Genomic DNA, 18,056 nt, shown 5'->3' on the forward strand with positions numbered 1-18,056 from the left:
GGGCCATTACAATATAGAACCATGTATTCTAATGCATGGTGCAAATGCATGCTATTACACTTGATTCCTCTGGCATTTCTGCTGTATTATGGAGCAATGTTTGCAATGTTTGCTGCAATGCATCAAAATCAATGTTGTTGCTAATCATAGAATTATCCCAGACTGTGATAAGGATTAGTTTTTCACAGTCCGAGTCAACTCGTACTGTATCATTTACAAAACAAAATGTTTAATAATTAATAGTTACATTAGACACCATTTCAGCTTTTTACCAATACTACTACTTAACATATATATTGATTTTGAATATTTGAGCATATTCATCCAAGCGATTTGGCCCCCGATCACTTATTTGTTTTCTAACATATGTATTATAACCTTATAGCAGATGACATTTTAACTTTGTATTTGTCTTTGAGACCAAATAAAGTATCCATGTGATTGGAAAATATTTCTAATCGCATATTTTTGAATCTGCTACTACACCTCTGACTACTTTCCATATTTGGATCTGATTTGTATTCATACTCTGGAAAGTTAAAGTGTCACCTTCTGTCCAGCAGAGGGCAGCAAAGATTGTGTATTAAAAAATGACACATGGAGACCAATACATTTCCATTCAATTTTATTAACAATGATGAGAAAAGTGGATAAAGTGTGCATGTGTGGTTAAAAAAGAAGCATTTTAGTATAAAGTATTTTATTGGAAATATTGGAAATACTACAGTACATTTGTGGTTATAATTCTGACAAAAGGGCTAAAAGAAAAAGTAACAAAAATAAATACAATCTGCATTGACAGAGATATGTGGTAAGTTTCAGGAACTCATCCGATATTGTAAAAGTTGCATCTTTATTTTTGATTCAGCTGAATAAATCATCATTACAACAAATCGTACAACTGATTATAACAAAAATTCATGGTGTCTGGTTTTACGCTTGCTTTTTTTTTACAATATTGTCATGAAATGGCTGTAATAAAATATAAAATTCATATGGATGGAAATCTCCTTCCAGATCAAAGGGCATCTTAAGAGTTGGAAACTTAGATAAGAATATAATTCCTAAAGTAACTTCTCACTAGTGTTTATGACAGAAATACATGTATACACAGTATCTATGGCATCTCAACCATGTGCCATTGCAGGAGAGCAGACTGGCTTTGTGGGTATCATAGACCACAGAATGAACATTAATAGATCAATCAAAAGTTTTTCCCACCAATCATATAATTATTTATTTTTTTAAATCAAGAACAGTGGTGGTCACGATTGATTTTACCCCAGTAGTGCAGGTAGCAGAGGCACAGGCACTCAACACAGATGACGAGAAACAAGCCCCACAGAGATTGTCATGGTAACAGAGCATCATCATATTCCACTCATTCACCTCATGCAACGTAGAGCCTCAAGTGTTAGAAAATAACCAGTAGCCCAGAAAAACAAGTTTTAAAAGACTATCGAAAAGTGTACAAATTACTGTTGCGCAATAACAAATACTGCTTGATCCATTTACATCCCAACATTTGAGTTTCTGTCAAGTAGGAAATAGTTTCAGACACTTATTACAAAAAAGTGGATTAAAGGAAAGCAATGCCAAAAGTGTCTTAAGTACACGGTACACAGTGTGGCCTGGAAAAGTACGAGAGGGAGAATTCCTCTGTTGTAGATACAGAAAAAAAGTGCCAGAAAGAGTTCATAGATAATCCTTCATATTGTTTGGTCTGTCCTTGTCTCTTCATTTCAGCAGTGTCCTTCTCTGTCCCAGTCTGTTAAAGCGTGTGTGTGTGTGTGTGTGTGTGTGTGTGTGTGTGTGTGTGTGTGTATTTGAGTGTGTGTGTGTGTGTGTGTGTACAGCTCTGGCAGACTGCAATGTGCAGGGTTTTTTATGTTTTAAGCCAGCGTTCTTTGTCTTGGCTTAATTCTGGGGTAGAGCTGTTAAGAGAAAACGACAAGAAATGTTAGCAGTGCACATTTGTACATAAAAAAAAACACAATTTCTCATCATTGCAGTTTCAGTGACTTTCGACTCACCCCGAGGAGGTTGCGGGGAATGTAACCCTCGGTGTCTCCCATGCGGGCCCACCACCATTCGATCTCATCGTCGTCTTCTCTGCGGACGATGGTCATGCAGTCTCCCTCGCGGAACACCAGTTCATCAGGGTTTTCACCATTGTATTCCCACAGACCGTAGATCACTCCCCTGTTCATGATGCCCATCTTCTCTTGCACACCTGAGGGTAGACAGATTTGGAAAAACACAAAGATTAAAGCACACAAAAGATATGAAGTGTAAGACATCATTTGTTTTGCCTGAAACATACACAGGACACAATAACAATTATAACAATGCATTCATAACGTATAGCAAAAAACTGACCATAGAGGAACTGAGAGCACTGGGTGTAGCCCTCCTCCATCTCTTCACATTTATCAGCTGCTGTTTGCATGTCGCTGTAAGTCATAGCGAACACGGCTGCACCGGACTCCACCAGGAACTTGCACACTTGCACATTGTTGCAGGATGCAGCACAGTGAAGAGGGGTCCTAGAGGGAGGAAGGAGTTGAGAGTTGAGTAAATAAATGTAAACAATTTGAAAACTCATTGTGACAGTTCAGACTTGTCTCAGGTAATCAGCCATGTCAGCAGTGAACGTACCAGCCGTCACTGTCAGCAGCATTGACATTGACACCAAACTGAACCAGAAACTTGACAATCTCTGTATGTCCAGCACAGACAGCATTGTGTAGAGCAGTGATGCCTTCATCGTTAGGCAGACTGGGATCCTCCACCTGAGATTGAAACATTTAAATAGGGGGTAGTGTGAGCCACAGAAAATAGCAAACAAAAATGTCTCTTTTGGATATTGTTTATCTAACACTCTGACACAATGGTAGCTGACTAACACAGCAGAAAACTAAGCAAAAAGAACGCAAAAGTAAATGTCTTACTTCATAGATGATCCTCTGGACCAGGTCGAACTCTCCCTCCAGAGAAGAGTCCAGCAGCAGAGCCAGAGGGTTGAACTTCACTCTCATGCTGTGATCGATGCGTTCAGAGCAAAGCTTGCGCAAGTTGGTCCTCTTTCCCTGGAGACACAATCATAACCGTGTAGCACGTCAGTGATCATAAAAAGCCATTACAACACAAAGAACGGAAAATGTAAAATCAGAGTGTCCTCCTGATCGTCCACTCTGTTGTGTTCAATGTGGACTGAGAGAAGAGGAGGGACTTGTTTTCCAGCTCTAAGAGCATTGCTTATCCCGTTTACCCAGAAACACATTGATTTTTCTAAAACCATGATTACACAAACAATTGGTTCTCAAATGGAGGCGACAGAAGGAGAAAACTAGGGGGGGGGGGAATAATGAATACTTATTTCTAATTGGTTTACTCACTGGTAATACCCGTCCCCTCAGCATAAAACCCACTTAAGAAGTCTCGCTAAGAGCTTAACAACAGGAACATATGAACTTGTGTTGTTTTTCAACACATAATGGGGAAAGTAGGCTGGGTATCCGCTTACTGTAAGTGGAATAAGGTCCATTTTCTCCAGAAACAATAGAAGTACTTGACAGGAATTATATAATTATATAACAGACCAGGTCAGCGCTGTTTACCAGCACAGCTTTATTAAGTAGAATGCACAATAACTGTACCTCATGACCAGCTACTGTGCTAACAAACAAGCATGTGAGAGGATTTAATAACACAAGCACACAACTGTAGTCTGTACTGTACTGAGACTCAGGACTGTGGAACACAAACAAGAGAAGACTGAGGGTTACCGGTACATAATGTTTGTGTTTAAGCAGCTTGACAGCTCACCCAAAATCCAAGATAAACTTTTTCCTCTAGTGATATTTATCCATTTAGAATATTTGGGTCTAAGTTGCAGTGTGTTGGAGATATCAACAGGGTGATTGTCTGCCTTCTCTCGAAAACATTTGATCGAGATGGCAGTTGTTTTGTGGTGCTCAAAAAACAAAAACAATGTATTTGAAAAACTGAAGCGCAATGCCTCTTTCCAGTTGTCATGACTCGGATACACAAGATTATCCACAGACCTTAGAGATATTCAACAGAAGGCAGACATCTCTACGGCTGATATATTGAACACGCGGCAAACACACCAAATAGTATAGATTGATAAATAGCTTGACAGAAAAGAGGAAAAATATTAATTCTTCTTTTGTTGCGTCTCATTTAATGTGTTAATACATACCGGTGGCAGAATGACCTGGCCGGTGACCTCGGGGGCCTTCATGTTGAAGGTGTCCTCTCCCAAGCTGTCCTGCTCCGCTCCACTGGGGTATGGGGGTGGGGGGTAGGGGGGGAACTCTTCCAGGAAGCCTTCTGGAGGTGGAGGGGGGAGGTTGGAAATTGCGTCCTCGGAGCCAGAGCCTGGAGGTGGTGGGAAGTGACCGTCATCTGGCCTGGGCGCTGGGTGGGATGGGGGAGGAGGGGGGATAATGTCCTCTGGTCCAAAGGCTGACGGTGCTTTGGTGTGTTCAGGGGGTCCTGGCACGGGGACATTAGCTGTAGTGATGTGAGACGGGAGCTGTCCCCCCTCCAGAGTCTCTGTCGATTGGTGGTCCGCTCCACCCAGAGAAACATGCGGCCCCGCAGATCCCTCCGCCGCCTTCTCTGCTTCACCAGCGTAGGTGGGAGTGGTCGGTGTGGTAATAGTCTCCATAGCTTTCAGGGTGGTCTTCTGGTAGAGGAGTTTCTGAATGTTGGGCCCCGCAGGACCCTCGGGTTCAGTGATGGAGCTGCGTTTCTTCAGCGGCCTGGGGGCGTTGTAGAGCTTCTTCCTCAGGGCTTCCAGGTCGCCATCGTTCTGGTTCCTGTAGGGGTTCGAAATGAAGGGAAGCAGCTTGGTGGGGCTGAGGGGCCGGGGGGTGCGCTCCGTTTCGGGTTGGGGGACCTCAGATGGACTGGGACCCACGTTGTAGGCTCCGTTGTGGTCGACCTCAGATTCAAAGGCAGGGGAGCGGCGTTCCATGTAAGGGTTCTCTGGATATAGGAGGCCTCCACTGGGGATCACTGGTTTACCGTACACTATAAACAAAGATAGGAAACAAGTGTTACACAGATACATACTAATAACTGACCCTTTGTTCTGCCCCTAAGCAAATTCAAATGTGATAATTACAAGATGCTCAGGTCAGCAATGCGCTAAGTAAACAATGCAGTGATAATGGTTAAAAAGAAAAAACGGATAGAATAATATATTCTTTCCTCTAAGATACTGCTTATTTTTCTCAATGGCTGTAGAAAAACCTGCTTGTATCAGTCTCTAAATCAGCTGCTCAAAGTTTGTATTAAATATAAATGATTGCTTAAGGGGAACATTGGTCAAAAATGTACACCAGATGGGAATATCAATTATGAATGCAGTTGAAATGTTCTGTTCATTTGAGACGTAAAGCAAAATCAGACAAACAAATCAGAGTATATTGTTTTTTTTATATAAATAAAATACTAGTTCGGTCTAAATAACTTTGGAATGGAATACTTAATTATAATGTACCTATATGTTGTATATGCATCAGTAATATTTGACATTTTCTATGCCTATTTAAGACTTTAAATGGACTTTTCGTTTAAAACTTCCCTTGCATCTCCCTTGCATTGATTACATCCTCAGAACTGACTCAGGGGAGGAGAAAAATGTGTTCCATTTCAATTCCACAACTCCAGTCAAAAGCAGCAGGTACGGTTGCCTGCTATTGCGTTTGTAAAGGGAAGATGTAACAGATGGTGTAGACGCTCTAGCTCATCCTCTGGTCAACGGTGTGTGAATATATTCCTGTTGAATATGCTAAACAGAACAGCAGCAGGGCAGAACTACTTAACAGTGAATATATCTCAAGTGACACAATATTCTATTTTTATAAACGCTTGTCTATACTCCTGAATTTAGATTTAAAGGTCCCCTAGTATACCGTTTTTCATCAATATATTATAGGTCTCAGATATATACAAAACATGTCTCTGAAGTGTTTACCTCGAAATATCAAACAGATCATGCATTATAGCGTCCTATAATCCCCTCGGTTTCAGCCCTATTTCAAAAGTGCTGATTCTCTGTCTTTTACTTTAGATGAAAATAAGGAGCCACTCCCAATGCTCCTCTTAACCCTTTCACACCAAGGCTTTTCCCGTTCTAGCTCCGTGCTAGAGCTTTTCTGGTTCAGAACCGGTTCAGCTCCCGCTCTGTTCACACCGCTCAGAGCCCGAATGGTGCTGCGTCATTGCGTCATCGTTTGCGTCATGACGTAACCGTTTGCGTGCCTGCTTCATAAAGCCAAACTGCGCGGAACCCCCCTCATATCGACAACAACAACAACAATGGCCGATTGTATTGAAGCGCTACTCGTTTTGCTCTGTCGAAACGAAATGGAAGAAATGGGACGACTTTATTACCAACTTTACAGTCGTTACATGCTACATTCAAAAGTTCTTTACAATCATCATCGACTTAAACGACGATTCCGTAGGAGAAAGAAGGTAAATATACGTCCTATTCGATGGCGTTAGAGCTAGCTGTTGTTAGCCTCTGCATGCGCCAAGCTCAAAATACGGGCGGTTACCTTGGTTGGTGATTGGCTAAAGGTTACACAAGCCAAAAAAACATTATGACATCATAAAGTGGCCAAAATCTGATCAGCTCATTTTCAGACAGGTTTTTATATAAATGGATCAGGACAAAAAGTGAGTGAATCTTTTTTTCCTGAAACTTTCAGAATCTCAACGCAGAGGGGACACATGTGGATTTGGAATAATAGGTGACCTTTAAGTCATCCCTACATTTCTACTCCAGTATTAGTCTTAAGATTGAATGCTCCATCTTCTTAAAGAGATACTCTGAGATTGATATGTAAACCTGAAGATTGACATGTGTTCATACATATACTCTTTGATTGTGTGTTTTACAGCAGAAAGACCATATTAATGTGTCACCTGAACAACAGTGTTTTTGACTAAACTCAAAAAGTTACATCTGGGTATTCTTACCACTGACAAATCCATTGGAGCGGCTCTGATTCCTGTTGAGAGAGTTCTGCACTCCACTAGGCGGGTGGAAGGGCTTGGCTGAGCCGGCCTGCTGCGTGTACATGGAGTAAATGGAGCTGGCCGCTAAAGTCTGAGGCTTGGAGGAGGGCAGCTCCGGGGTGAAGGGCCGCACGGTGGCTGCAGGTGGAGCGTCCTGCTTGGAGGGGAGGGGGAGTGTCTGGCTCTGTGAGGATGGGAGAGGGTTGCGGCCCTGGGGGGGCTGGGGCTGCTGGCTGTGGGGCTTGGCTTTGGGGAAGGTGCCTGTGTTGAGGCCTGGTTTCCCATAGGGAACGACACCAGGGCCTTTTGGTTTGGTGGGAACAGGAGGAGGCACCTTGACTGGACCTTTGGGGGCCGACTGTGGAGATGAGAGGACAGAGAGAGAATTAGATGCATGGATTTATTACTGCTAAACAAGTATTTTCTTGGATCTTTACTTAGTATTTAAGGAGTTTGTTTTCATTCATTCTCACCTTTGCGTCCCTGACCAGGTCATCACTGCTCTGGTTTTTGCGGAGGGAGGTGGCGGGAACGTCCGTTGACTCAAACATGGAGAGTGGACGCACCTTCTTGTCCCTCCTCGTTTCAGTCTCATCTATTCACACACAACATATAGAGGCAGTAATCAGTTTCACCGCATGTTCAGAGCAAGCGTGATTCTATAGAAAGGCAGAACAAAAGCCCCTTTCAAAGCTTTTGTGCTGCCTTCATTACTGTTTTCACAGTTCCAGGAAAGATTGCAGTGCACTTTCTGTGGAGGAGTTGTATGTGTGTGTGTGGTGTTTGCATGTGTGTATTGCTCTAACCTTGTTCTGTGTTGGAGTGGGAGGTCATTCGGGGCAATGTTGAAGATGAACCATGACCGTTGGTGTTGGATTCTGGACCTGAAGAGCCCCAGTCTGCCAGCTTGGATGGCTGAAGGCCTGTGGGACCAGCAGGAGAGGAGGGAAAGAAAAAGGGACAGGTGGAGAATGTGTTAATGTCATCACGTACCATAAAAAAATACTATAATTTTTTTTGGTAACCTTCTGCAGTCATAATTGTCCCACAAAAGCACAAAGCTGTGTTGTATGCAGAGTCACACAGAGCAAACAGTCATGAAACAGTCATTTTTTAAAGCACTATGCCTCCATCGTTACACATCATTTGTTGTTTTGGTTGACTGACTAATAAGACTCAGCCAGTAGCCATGCATGTCCGCAGACATCAACAGTCAAATGAGCCACAAAAGCATGGAGCACTCGCAACTAGCAAGATTAGCATCACATCAAAGACAGTCAAATCTTCATAATCATAATGATTATCCTTTGCAGTGCCCATAGTAGAAAGACACAACAAACACCAAACATATTTTGCCAACAAGATCAGATTAGGACGGTCAGGATACACACAGATTGTCAGTTCAACTGAAGGTTATGCATTTGTTCCGACTGACCCATTTAGAGCGGCGGAAAATAACTGAAGAGAACAAACAAAAACACGCTTTAACAAACAGCGGCAAAACAAGCAGAAAGGACTAATAATGTAGCTAGCCAATTATGAAAATAAATCTCAGCTAAAAAAATAAATAAATAAAAAAAAATAGAACAGAACCACACAAAGCCGTGGAGAGAAATACACGCACCACACACACAAACACGAGTGTGTACCTTTTCTCTTAGCCCGCAGCTCTTTCAGAGGCTTAAGCAAGAACATGGCTTCTGAGGAAGATGCATTCGAAAGAAAAGAAAAACAAAAGTAGCCTTAGAGCTCCATATCTCCCTTTGCTCGAGTCATGCTGTTGGCACGGCCCAGGTAGGGGGCCCCCCTGAGGGGCCAAGCAGAGATCAGAACAACCCCCAGGAGCCAGCCTGAAACTATGCACAACGTGCCTGCTAGAAGAACCGGGAATGGGTTTATACCAAGAGCAGATTCCTCTGCCTCCCCGCCCATCCCTATCTCTCCTCTTTCCATTTCCACTGCAAATCAACTCAGCATGCAGAAATTATTGCGTGCAACATCATGACAGACTGGGGGAAAAAACTGATACTTTCACCTCCTGTATGTGGAATTGCTTTAAATAGGAAAACATGGGCTGATAAAGATTTGCAAGACTGAATGAAGAAAGGGGTGGTCCCTGGTGCTGTTGTTTTGTAATGACTAATTTCTGTGTATGATCATTCATTTTTAATAACATAAAGCTGGCCCACTATCCACTGGGGGACTGGTTCAGGGCTAAGAGATCGAGTCTAGAGACAGAGCTTCTGAGAAAGAATTACTGAGAAAGAACAAAGAACATTTCTAAATGGGAAATGTTGCTCTGGTCTCTCATTGCTTTGGTCAGACTTCATTCCACTCCATTACACAGCACACATGCTACTGCAGTCTGTGGAAAGAGAGTGCAGCTTAGTCTGTACTGGCTCTAAAAGTTGACTTTAAAAAAGGATAAAAGCAGAAGAGACACACATCGTGGCAATAGGAACAATGGTTCAATAACTGGCTCACTCACTGCAAAGCATATCACAAGTTCTTCAGAAAATGTAAAAGAGGATAAAGAGTTCAAAGTTCAGGCTCAGCAAAACTCGGTCACAACACACCATCCAGGAGGTAACTAGCTACCTTCTAAGCTCAGGTCGACATCGCAACCAGCAGGTGTCCCAGAATCCACTGCTTCTACTGAAAGCAGGACGGTGTTGTCACATTTCAGTAAAACAGTTAATGGGAGTACAATCACAAAGGAACACCTAGAATAGTAGTTGAAAACACTTTTGGGATCCTAACCGTTCTTTGATCTGAAAATGTAAGCTTTTATTTGACAAGTGAGCTGTTGCAGAACTCAGCAAATGCCTCAATTATCTGAATACATTTTTACTATTGATGGCCCGGCCCCAAGTCTTGATTTGAGCCATGTTACAGAAATGAAAAGGATTGGTTTTAGAAGTAAAAGGCTGCAGACGCTGTGTGGTCTCCGGCTGCTCACCTGGGCCGGATTTGCTCTGCGGGTCGTGGGCAGGGAGGGTTGCCGTGCCGTCTGGGTAGGCTGGTTTTACGAGCAGCTCGTGCCTCACTTGGCCCCGGGGCATGGTGGACGACTGGATGTACGGGCCGACCGCCGCCACACGAGACGGACCTGACTGCTGTCCGGCTGGGCCATCTGTGGGCACCTGTACAGAGAAGAGGTGGGAGAGAAGAGAGTCTGTTAGAGAAGCAAAGATCTGAGGGAATGTTTCAAATGTGTGTGTTACGTGTGCAGGAGAGAGAGTATGGCATTGTATTTGTGCCTCAGTCCTGAGCTAGTAATGGATGTTTAGGAGAACTGGAAGATACATTTTGCAGGCATATTCATTATAGACAATCTACTCAAGAAAAGGATATTTAATTGCATCAAACTTTTATGCTCCAAAAGGAATTTCCATGTTTGCTATTAACTAAATTAATGTGCAATAGTTTCCTGTGCTCTGAATTTCCCATTGCTCACTCAGGAATGAGGTACACAAATATTGCCATAAGAGAGAAACACTATTCAGACACATAAACGTGTATAAAACATTGTTGACATTGAGATGAGTATCACAGAAATCATGCTAACATTTTATATTTTAATACATTTTCACATTTGGGCACTAATCAAAAACACTACAAGTCCATATAAGCCCTCTTAGGCTCTAATGGTTAATAAGTTACAAAAACAAGTTGTATAATATAATAATGGATGAAAATGCTGAGAAAACTGTGGCCTAAAGGTGGTGCCAGACCGGGGCCAAGTTGTTCATCAAATATGTTTTTCTGGCTAGTATGGAAGGGTTCAAAGATTTGTAAGGCAGTCATAATTTGTCCAACCCGTATCTGATGCTAGAAGAACTAGCATTAGAGTAAGACACGTGTGAGAGTTTCCGAAGGTGTATATATATATAAGTGGAAAATGAGACCTTATAATGCTGATGTTGGCCATGGTTTCATGAGGCTCATGAATAACCACATTGCCTCAAGAAAACACATGCATTACAGTTGCTGATTTATAAAAGATTTAGCTTACACAGATTTATCAAATATTTAAACCCATGATTTGACTCCGATAGTGCTTTTTATAAAAACAAGTTGCAATGGAGCATTGTGCAGTGATTTCAAAGCAGCTTGGATTGTTGTGGGATCTCCATCTTGGACAGGTGATGTCAAATCTACAGCACAACCTTTTTGAAATCCTGTAGATTCATTCCAGGCTTGAATCAAAGAACGCTTGAAGTTAAAAGAGGGTAAGTTTGTCATGAATACCACATCTTGTAAAATAAATGAAATGCACTTGTGATTTCCAAACCAAACAAACAGACTCCAAATGTCCCTTTAGACTCGGTAAAGTACTTAAACCGTGTTTTTAAAAACAGCTCATCCCCTGGACACAAATATATCCTCCTGAATTCATGATGATAAGCTGTCCCTTTGAAAACAAGATGATCAGAAAGAAAAAGGGACACATACTATAGGATCAGCTTCAATGCTAGTTTAGTTACCTGAAGATGAGTGTCTTTTGAAGCCCTCTCTTTACCAGGATAGCCATTCTTGAAAAAACAAAAGCACAAACATAAAACAGCAGTTCAAAATACCAAAGTATCCCTTTCTTCAATCTGATATTAGCCTTTTGTTAGTTCCCTGTACTATGCATCATAATACGGTGCGGGGTGTCTCTCGGCTGGCAGCTCTCAGGCTACCTCTCTTCAGTCAGAATGGTTAAACAGGGTTTTTGGGTGATGTCAGACAGACTCTTGCTGTTTGGTTGGAGGAGAGAGGCAGCTTGGATGGAGGGTCTTTGTGTCAGTGTGAAAAAGGCCCACTCATTATGATTCCAGGCAGGGTGTGGGTAAATCACCTCCTCACTGGGCCCTTTCAAGCCTTCATCTCTAAAACACACTCACACAGAGGCATGCACACACAAACACACACACACACATATTTCTCTATTCTGTTCCTACTTTATTAGATTTGTAAAGGGAACATTAAAAGACAAGTTGGGCTTCCCTAAAGTCGGATAAGGTGGCACGTTTTTACTTCATCTAGAAATCTTCCAGCAGAGCTGCGGGAGGATATACATTTACATTATAACATTTATTATTTATGTTCCAACTCATAGATCTTGTACACTGCATAAGTAAACATCGCATGCTGCAAACTCAAGAGGCAATGTTTTTGTACAGTATCTACAACACAGGGGAAATATCATTTCATAGAGGAGCTTTTTGATTTGCATTACAAAGTTATGAATCAGCATAATATATTGCAATACGGAATTTGAGGTTAATTGGTTGAATGTTAATTTGGTTGAAAGACAGAAAGTTAATGGTGACGGCCAATGAAACACCTGCATATTGTCTGAGAGGAAGTCCACCTGATCGGTAGACATAAATAAAGAAACAAAGTCAAATGACTTGTGTTTTTAAGCTGGTAAAAACATAAAATCATCCATCACTCGATCAGAATGATTATGTTTCGTATTTGCCACCCTTACATCTTCTGCTATCCCTTCACAAGCATTCAATGTCAGGCAGTGAACGTGTTAATATTCCTTCCCAACAGTCTGTTGACTCTTCTTTACAGTCCCATGGCAACATGTGTTCAAAACAACTCCTGTAAAGGGGAGAGTGGAGCAGGGAGACACCAGGCAGCGAGCTCAGAGCCAACACTTATAACGACAATAAGATCTAGTAAAGAGACTAGGTTGTTCAGCCTTTCTAGTATTTCTAGTATCTGTTACAATCAGTTTTTATTATGCAACATGTTTTTAAAAGCAAACGTTCTTGGTAAGAAGTTTGTTTGCCTTCAGTAAACTAATTATTTGTCTTTTCCTGTTTCTGTGTAGACATAGAAGATAGCATCTCCCCTGACATTCCTGCCTTTCTGATGTGTCAGCATGCACTTCTTACTCCTCTCCTCTCTTCAGAAGTTGTTTCTGCCGAATGGAACTGAAAACAGCGGGAGTGTAAACTCAGATGCGACTCTAATCAAAATGATAATCAATCCACACCAGCTATCTCAGACAAAGAGATCAAAGAGTGGAAAAAGGCGGATAGGAGTGATCTCCTTCGAGTGAGGGCATCACTAGGTTTTCCCACACAGAAGATTTGAAGTTAAGGAGCCTTACGTTGGAATGGGTGAGCTCTGAATGCCAGGGTATCTGAGGCTTCCGGAGGGAAAGAGACATACAAACAGCCTTTAATATGAGGCCACTAGGGGGAGCTCTGATCAAAATCTTTTCCATAACTTATTTGCAATATTGTGGCTTGGGGAAATTGCAAGAAAAACACATTAACAAATGTCAACACCTTATCCAGAAAGACACCTCAGGGGGTTCTGCATCAGGTCACATATGTGTATTTATGTTGTTGATGTGATACTTACAGGCAAGTTCTCTTTCTGCTGCAGCGCTGCCTTCTTCTTCCACAGCCGATCTCGGAGCTCAATGATGCGTTTGTCCATGGCAGCCACCTCCATGTTGCGCTTGTTCAGGCCGTCTCGCTGCTGCTGCAACTTAGAGTTCTGATCCTGGTTCAGCTTGTTCCTCAGCTGAAGAAGGACAAAACATGGGGACAAAAGGAAGAGATGGTTCAATGTTTGTGCTCATTAAAATAAATACTGTGTTTGGAGCCACGTGTTGTGCTGATTTATGTAATTTAGTAACTGTTGTTTCTGCACACCTGTAGCTCCTTGTACAGACGGTCGAGTTCAGCCACAGAGCTCTGGTTGTCATTGAAGTTGTCCATTTTTCCATTTTTAAGCAACTCAAGCTGTAGGCTGAGATCCTCCACCTTGGTAGCAGCCATCACTAGTTCTCTCTGCTTCTGCTGAAACAGGTTGTTCATCTGGTCGATCTCCTCCACTGGAAAGGAAGTGGAATTGAGACGAGAGAATTCAGGGACACAGAACATCATGAAATCAAAGAAATAATCTATTCAAATCAAATATTCCACGCTTCTTGTCATAATATTCTGAGCAGGCATTTATTCATAAAATCCTTTAAGTTCCTGAGGAGCTTACCCAGTTTTCCATTGCTGAGGCGCTTCTGCTCCACCTGGCCCTTGAGGGCACGGACCTTCTTGAGCCGAGTCTCCTGGTTCTCGATGTTCTCTCGGAGGCGCTGCAGCTTCTCCTGCTCAGACGCCTGCTGCTGCTGACGCTGCTCCTGCTGCTTTAAGTAGCGCAGCCGCTGCTCCTGAAGAAAGAGACAAGAGGAGAAAGGGAGAAAAGGTCAGGAACATTATTTAACAGACACAACCCTGTTAACTATCATTAATGAGTAATCAATGGCTGAGTTTCGTTCCTCAACAGGTGCTGTCAAAATGTCCTCAGGCATTGAGGTACAGATGTTATGGGCCGCTAGTAAATTGGCTGTTGTAAGAATAGCAGCCTTACAGGTTTTTTTTTTTTTAAAGTGTGTTTGATTAGATGCATGAAATACAGTAAGTTCTGTGTCTAACACAAGCAGAACATATTTGACATTTAGTTTTAAGACATAAAATACTTCATAAAGAACCCCACTAGTGAATGTCCAAAGCTTCTGTGTCTAACAAAAGGGCAATTGCTAAAAACAGTAGTCTGGCTTTAGCTTAGAGGTGGTGATGAGCACCTAAGCGAGCAATATGCAGTGAGTTTATAGCCTTACTTTAGCAAGTCACTTGAGATCAAAATCATGAAGTGGTGTTAATATGTGGAAATGATCCTGCTGATAAAAATGTGTTAAGTAAAATAAAAAGTTTGGTTTAGCACAGATCGTATTTTCTGCAATATTCCAAAATCCAGAGGCAAAATCCCATTGCTTTTTGTCAAGTGAAAATAGCTATAAGAGCCGAGAAATCTTTGTGTAAAGTGAAACAGAGTTAAAAGTTCAATCTTCAGTCTTAAACAATGAAACAGTGTGCTATGCACCTGACCCTCAAACCGGTTCTAAGATGAACAGAACACTGTCTCTACCTGGAACTATACCAGGTGACGTGTGCTGATTGTAATGTTTGTTTTCCGGATTGTGCAAGTGTTCATGACAGCTTGAAGCAGCATTCCTTGGCTTCCTATATCATCCTCAGGCAACAGTTGTTTCGATCAGAATGCTACAGACAGGTTTCAGCCTGCGGGCCATATTAAAGCATATTCTTTTTTTTAATTTAAACAAGATAGATCAATATGTCTAGATAAGCAAGGAAACATGTTCACACAATGTTTTAATATATCACGACTGTTTCGGTCATATCAATCCCCTGCCGTCACCAAAAACTCAAAAACAACAGTCCTAAGCAAGAAAGAAAGAAAGCGAGATTTTTAAATACCACAAGTCCTGCATTGTGAGAATCCCAGGCAGGCTGCAGTCTCATGCTTCTCAAATGATAAACACTACACCTGCAGCCATACACAACTCATCATACCCGTCTATCACAACCATCATGCGTGTTCTTATCTAAGCATCTTTATTTCCATGAGTGCACTCCACTTATTTTAGCACCTTTGTATTATGTTCCATCTCTCCACTTTGTCTCAATAACTTCCTCTTTCATCATGCTGTATTATTCTGTCTCCCTTGCTTTTACTTTCATCTCCACCACTTGAACCTCTTGTCCCCAGTATTCACCCATCTCTCTTCCATCTCCCCTTTCATCTTGCACTTCATCTCTATTCACCTTGGAAGCAAGGAGCTGTTGTTGAGAGTCTATTTGTTGCTGCTGCCTGGAAGCCATCTCTTGTAGCTCCGATAGTGTCATGTCCATCCGCGGTGTCACCACCTGGGAAGGGTATAAATAAAAGGGATAAAAGACAACGCATTAAAAGGGATTTGAAGATTTGCAGTACAACATTTATTTTCAAGTGACATCTTCAACTTGATTATTCAAGAAACAGTCCTGGTTATGATGCACTGATTAATGTTTCATTTGCATTTATATACTTCAGGGTGCTTTGAAGTGAATTAATGATAACCCCTCAGCAAATCATCAAGCTGGTTTGTTGTTCGGTTTAAAAAGGAACAATAAATCAGGTCATAGAATGTTTTTAAATAATAAAGTCTATGAACCGTGTGACAAGAATAAAGAAAATATATGGAAACATCTTATTCGATGTGTATGAACATTTCTTGCAAAACAAATGCATGATCCAAGGAATATATGACTATAATTCTGTATCTATATGTTCAATGAGATGCATTAAAACATGTGTTTGAATGATTTACAGTTATGTTTATTTCTTGAATAAGAAACTGTTTGTTAATTGTAAGCATGCCGTTAAATGCATTTTAACTTCTCTTAAAATAAAACATATACAAACTCACCCCGTTCTCCATGCGTCTGTCTGGGGGAGCCTTCACTCCATTCCTCTTCTGCTCTGAGCCTCTTGAGCCGCCTGAGAAACCAACAAGATGGAAGATTTCCTCAGACATCAAAATCTACTGTGGATCTTCATCGAAGTCCAAACCATGAAACGGAAAACTAAGAAAACGAATGGCCTTTGCAGACAACTGTGACAATGACTTCTTTGGCCATTCACTGTACGACTTTCTCTGGACTCGCTGCAGAAGAGTGTAGATCAGTAGACGGCTCGGCATAACAGAATAAATGATCCAAGCAATCCTGGGAAACAACTGGGATCAGTGCTCTTTGTGACTTGCAGTAATCTCAGGATTTAGCGTAATACATAACCGCCTGGCACTGGGTTCCACAACTGTGTGTATACTTGCTTATCTGTGTACATATGTGCGCTAATATCCAAACATGCTACTGGCATTTAACAGCTCAGAGTGGTGGGGGTCTGACAATCCAGATCTCAAAAGCCTTGACCCATTACCAAAGCCCTTTAGCTTGCATTAGATGACCCCTGGCATACAGTATGCATGTTAAATACTGGTTGCTGTAAATATAAAACCATGGTAAGGCTCCATAAGCAAGATTGAGTATTGAATTACTTCGCTAGCTCAATTCAGCAGAGAATAATTGTTGTTCTCTGACCTGGTGAGAGCCTGCCCCGAATCAGGAAGTGTTAACATTTAACTCCCTACTGCTACACTTTCATGAATAATATCAGCACCACAGAAACAGGACACCAAATGCACCAGTCCTTAATAAAAAAAAAGTCTTAACTGAAAAAGGTAATGCAGAACTGGGTTGCAAATAGTGAGCAGAGCTAAGCTAACAGTGTGGGAAAAACAAGAGCGGACTAAGATAACAGGAAGGGAAAACAGCCATCTAATCCCTGGGCCAGACTCAAGCTGTGAGGGGTAAAAGGACTTAGTTACGCAACTGGGGGCTGAAAGGATAGCGCACGACCAAAATACTGGCGTTTTCTCTGTTCCTAAGAAAACTGTAAAGTAACAGGCTTATGACGTTGTAGCTTGGAAACCCTGGCCTCAAACAGTACAGCTAAATAAGGCTTGTTCAATGATTTGAGGCCTGCTAATATAAAACCCTCTGTAGAGTACAAGCTGAGGTGGTCTGGTTTATTCTCAGCCACAAAAAGGCTGTTTAGGTAACTTCCTTTCATGGACCCTTAACACCAGAGTTGGTATGTGTACGTTTAGAGGCTACAGGCATCTCTGGAGTTTACTACGTTGGTGTCAAATGTATTTTCTCTGGGGATTGCCCTCTTCCCAACCATGACCCTTGTGTGAGAGGACTGAGAAACCCTTGCTCCTGCTTCATTATCTCTTGTATTTGTGGTGGGGGTAGACACTTACCAGATTCCCTGCTAGGGGCTCGATTGTGCCGCAGAAAGAAGCGCACCTCTGCCCTGTGTTGTCCCCAACGTTGGAGCACATCCAGCATCCTCTCTCCGTCACCTACAGCTCGCTCTGCAGACAGAATACATAATTACTTCAGCACTCGCGTCAGACAGAAAAAGACACACCTACAAAATCAATATTGAAACATTTTCATTATATTTCATTTGGCATGGTTGAAAACATGTGACAATAGCTTTGAATAATCTCGCTCAAACTATTTAGCAGCTGGGCTACACTGACACTTTGTTTAATTTCCTTCTGCATCTAGTTGATC

At 41.9% G+C, this 18,056-nt stretch overlaps 1 protein-coding gene across 2 annotated transcripts in view; it reads right to left on the reverse strand.

The window, feature by feature from the left end:
* Positions 1 to 725: 725 nt before the first annotated feature.
* Positions 726 to 18,056, reverse strand: part of tp53bp2a (tumor protein p53 binding protein, 2a) — a 29,492-nt gene continuing 12,161 nt past the window's right edge. The window contains exons 4-21 of one of the 2 annotated variants that reach the window (XM_034152183.1): positions 17,738 to 17,851; positions 16,340 to 16,410; positions 15,696 to 15,797; positions 14,065 to 14,239; positions 13,725 to 13,906; positions 13,429 to 13,593; positions 13,172 to 13,210; positions 11,547 to 11,594; positions 10,019 to 10,202; positions 7,866 to 7,982; positions 7,533 to 7,654; positions 7,021 to 7,417; positions 4,226 to 5,061; positions 2,952 to 3,089; positions 2,659 to 2,792; positions 2,380 to 2,546; positions 2,034 to 2,233; positions 726 to 1,934 (exon numbers count right to left, since the gene is read on the reverse strand). In XM_034152183.1, the coding sequence (XP_034008074.1) occupies positions 1,893 to 1,934; positions 2,034 to 2,233; positions 2,380 to 2,546; positions 2,659 to 2,792; positions 2,952 to 3,089; positions 4,226 to 5,061; positions 7,021 to 7,417; positions 7,533 to 7,654; positions 7,866 to 7,982; positions 10,019 to 10,202; positions 11,547 to 11,594; positions 13,172 to 13,210; positions 13,429 to 13,593; positions 13,725 to 13,906; positions 14,065 to 14,239; positions 15,696 to 15,797; positions 16,340 to 16,410; positions 17,738 to 17,851 (3,233 nt within the window). In that variant the 3' untranslated portion in view covers positions 726 to 1,892. The remainder of the gene's footprint in view (positions 1,935 to 2,033; positions 2,234 to 2,379; positions 2,547 to 2,658; positions 2,793 to 2,951; positions 3,090 to 4,225; positions 5,062 to 7,020; positions 7,418 to 7,532; positions 7,655 to 7,865; positions 7,983 to 10,018; positions 10,203 to 11,546; positions 11,595 to 13,171; positions 13,211 to 13,428; positions 13,594 to 13,724; positions 13,907 to 14,064; positions 14,240 to 15,695; positions 15,798 to 16,339; positions 16,411 to 17,737; positions 17,852 to 18,056) is intronic. The other variant, XM_034152184.1, reaches the window with a different exon arrangement.

Source organism: Trematomus bernacchii, unplaced genomic scaffold (genome assembly GCF_902827165.1).
Source record: "Trematomus bernacchii unplaced genomic scaffold, fTreBer1.1, whole genome shotgun sequence".
In the NCBI taxonomy this organism is placed as follows: domain Eukaryota; kingdom Metazoa; phylum Chordata; class Actinopteri; order Perciformes; family Nototheniidae; genus Trematomus; species Trematomus bernacchii.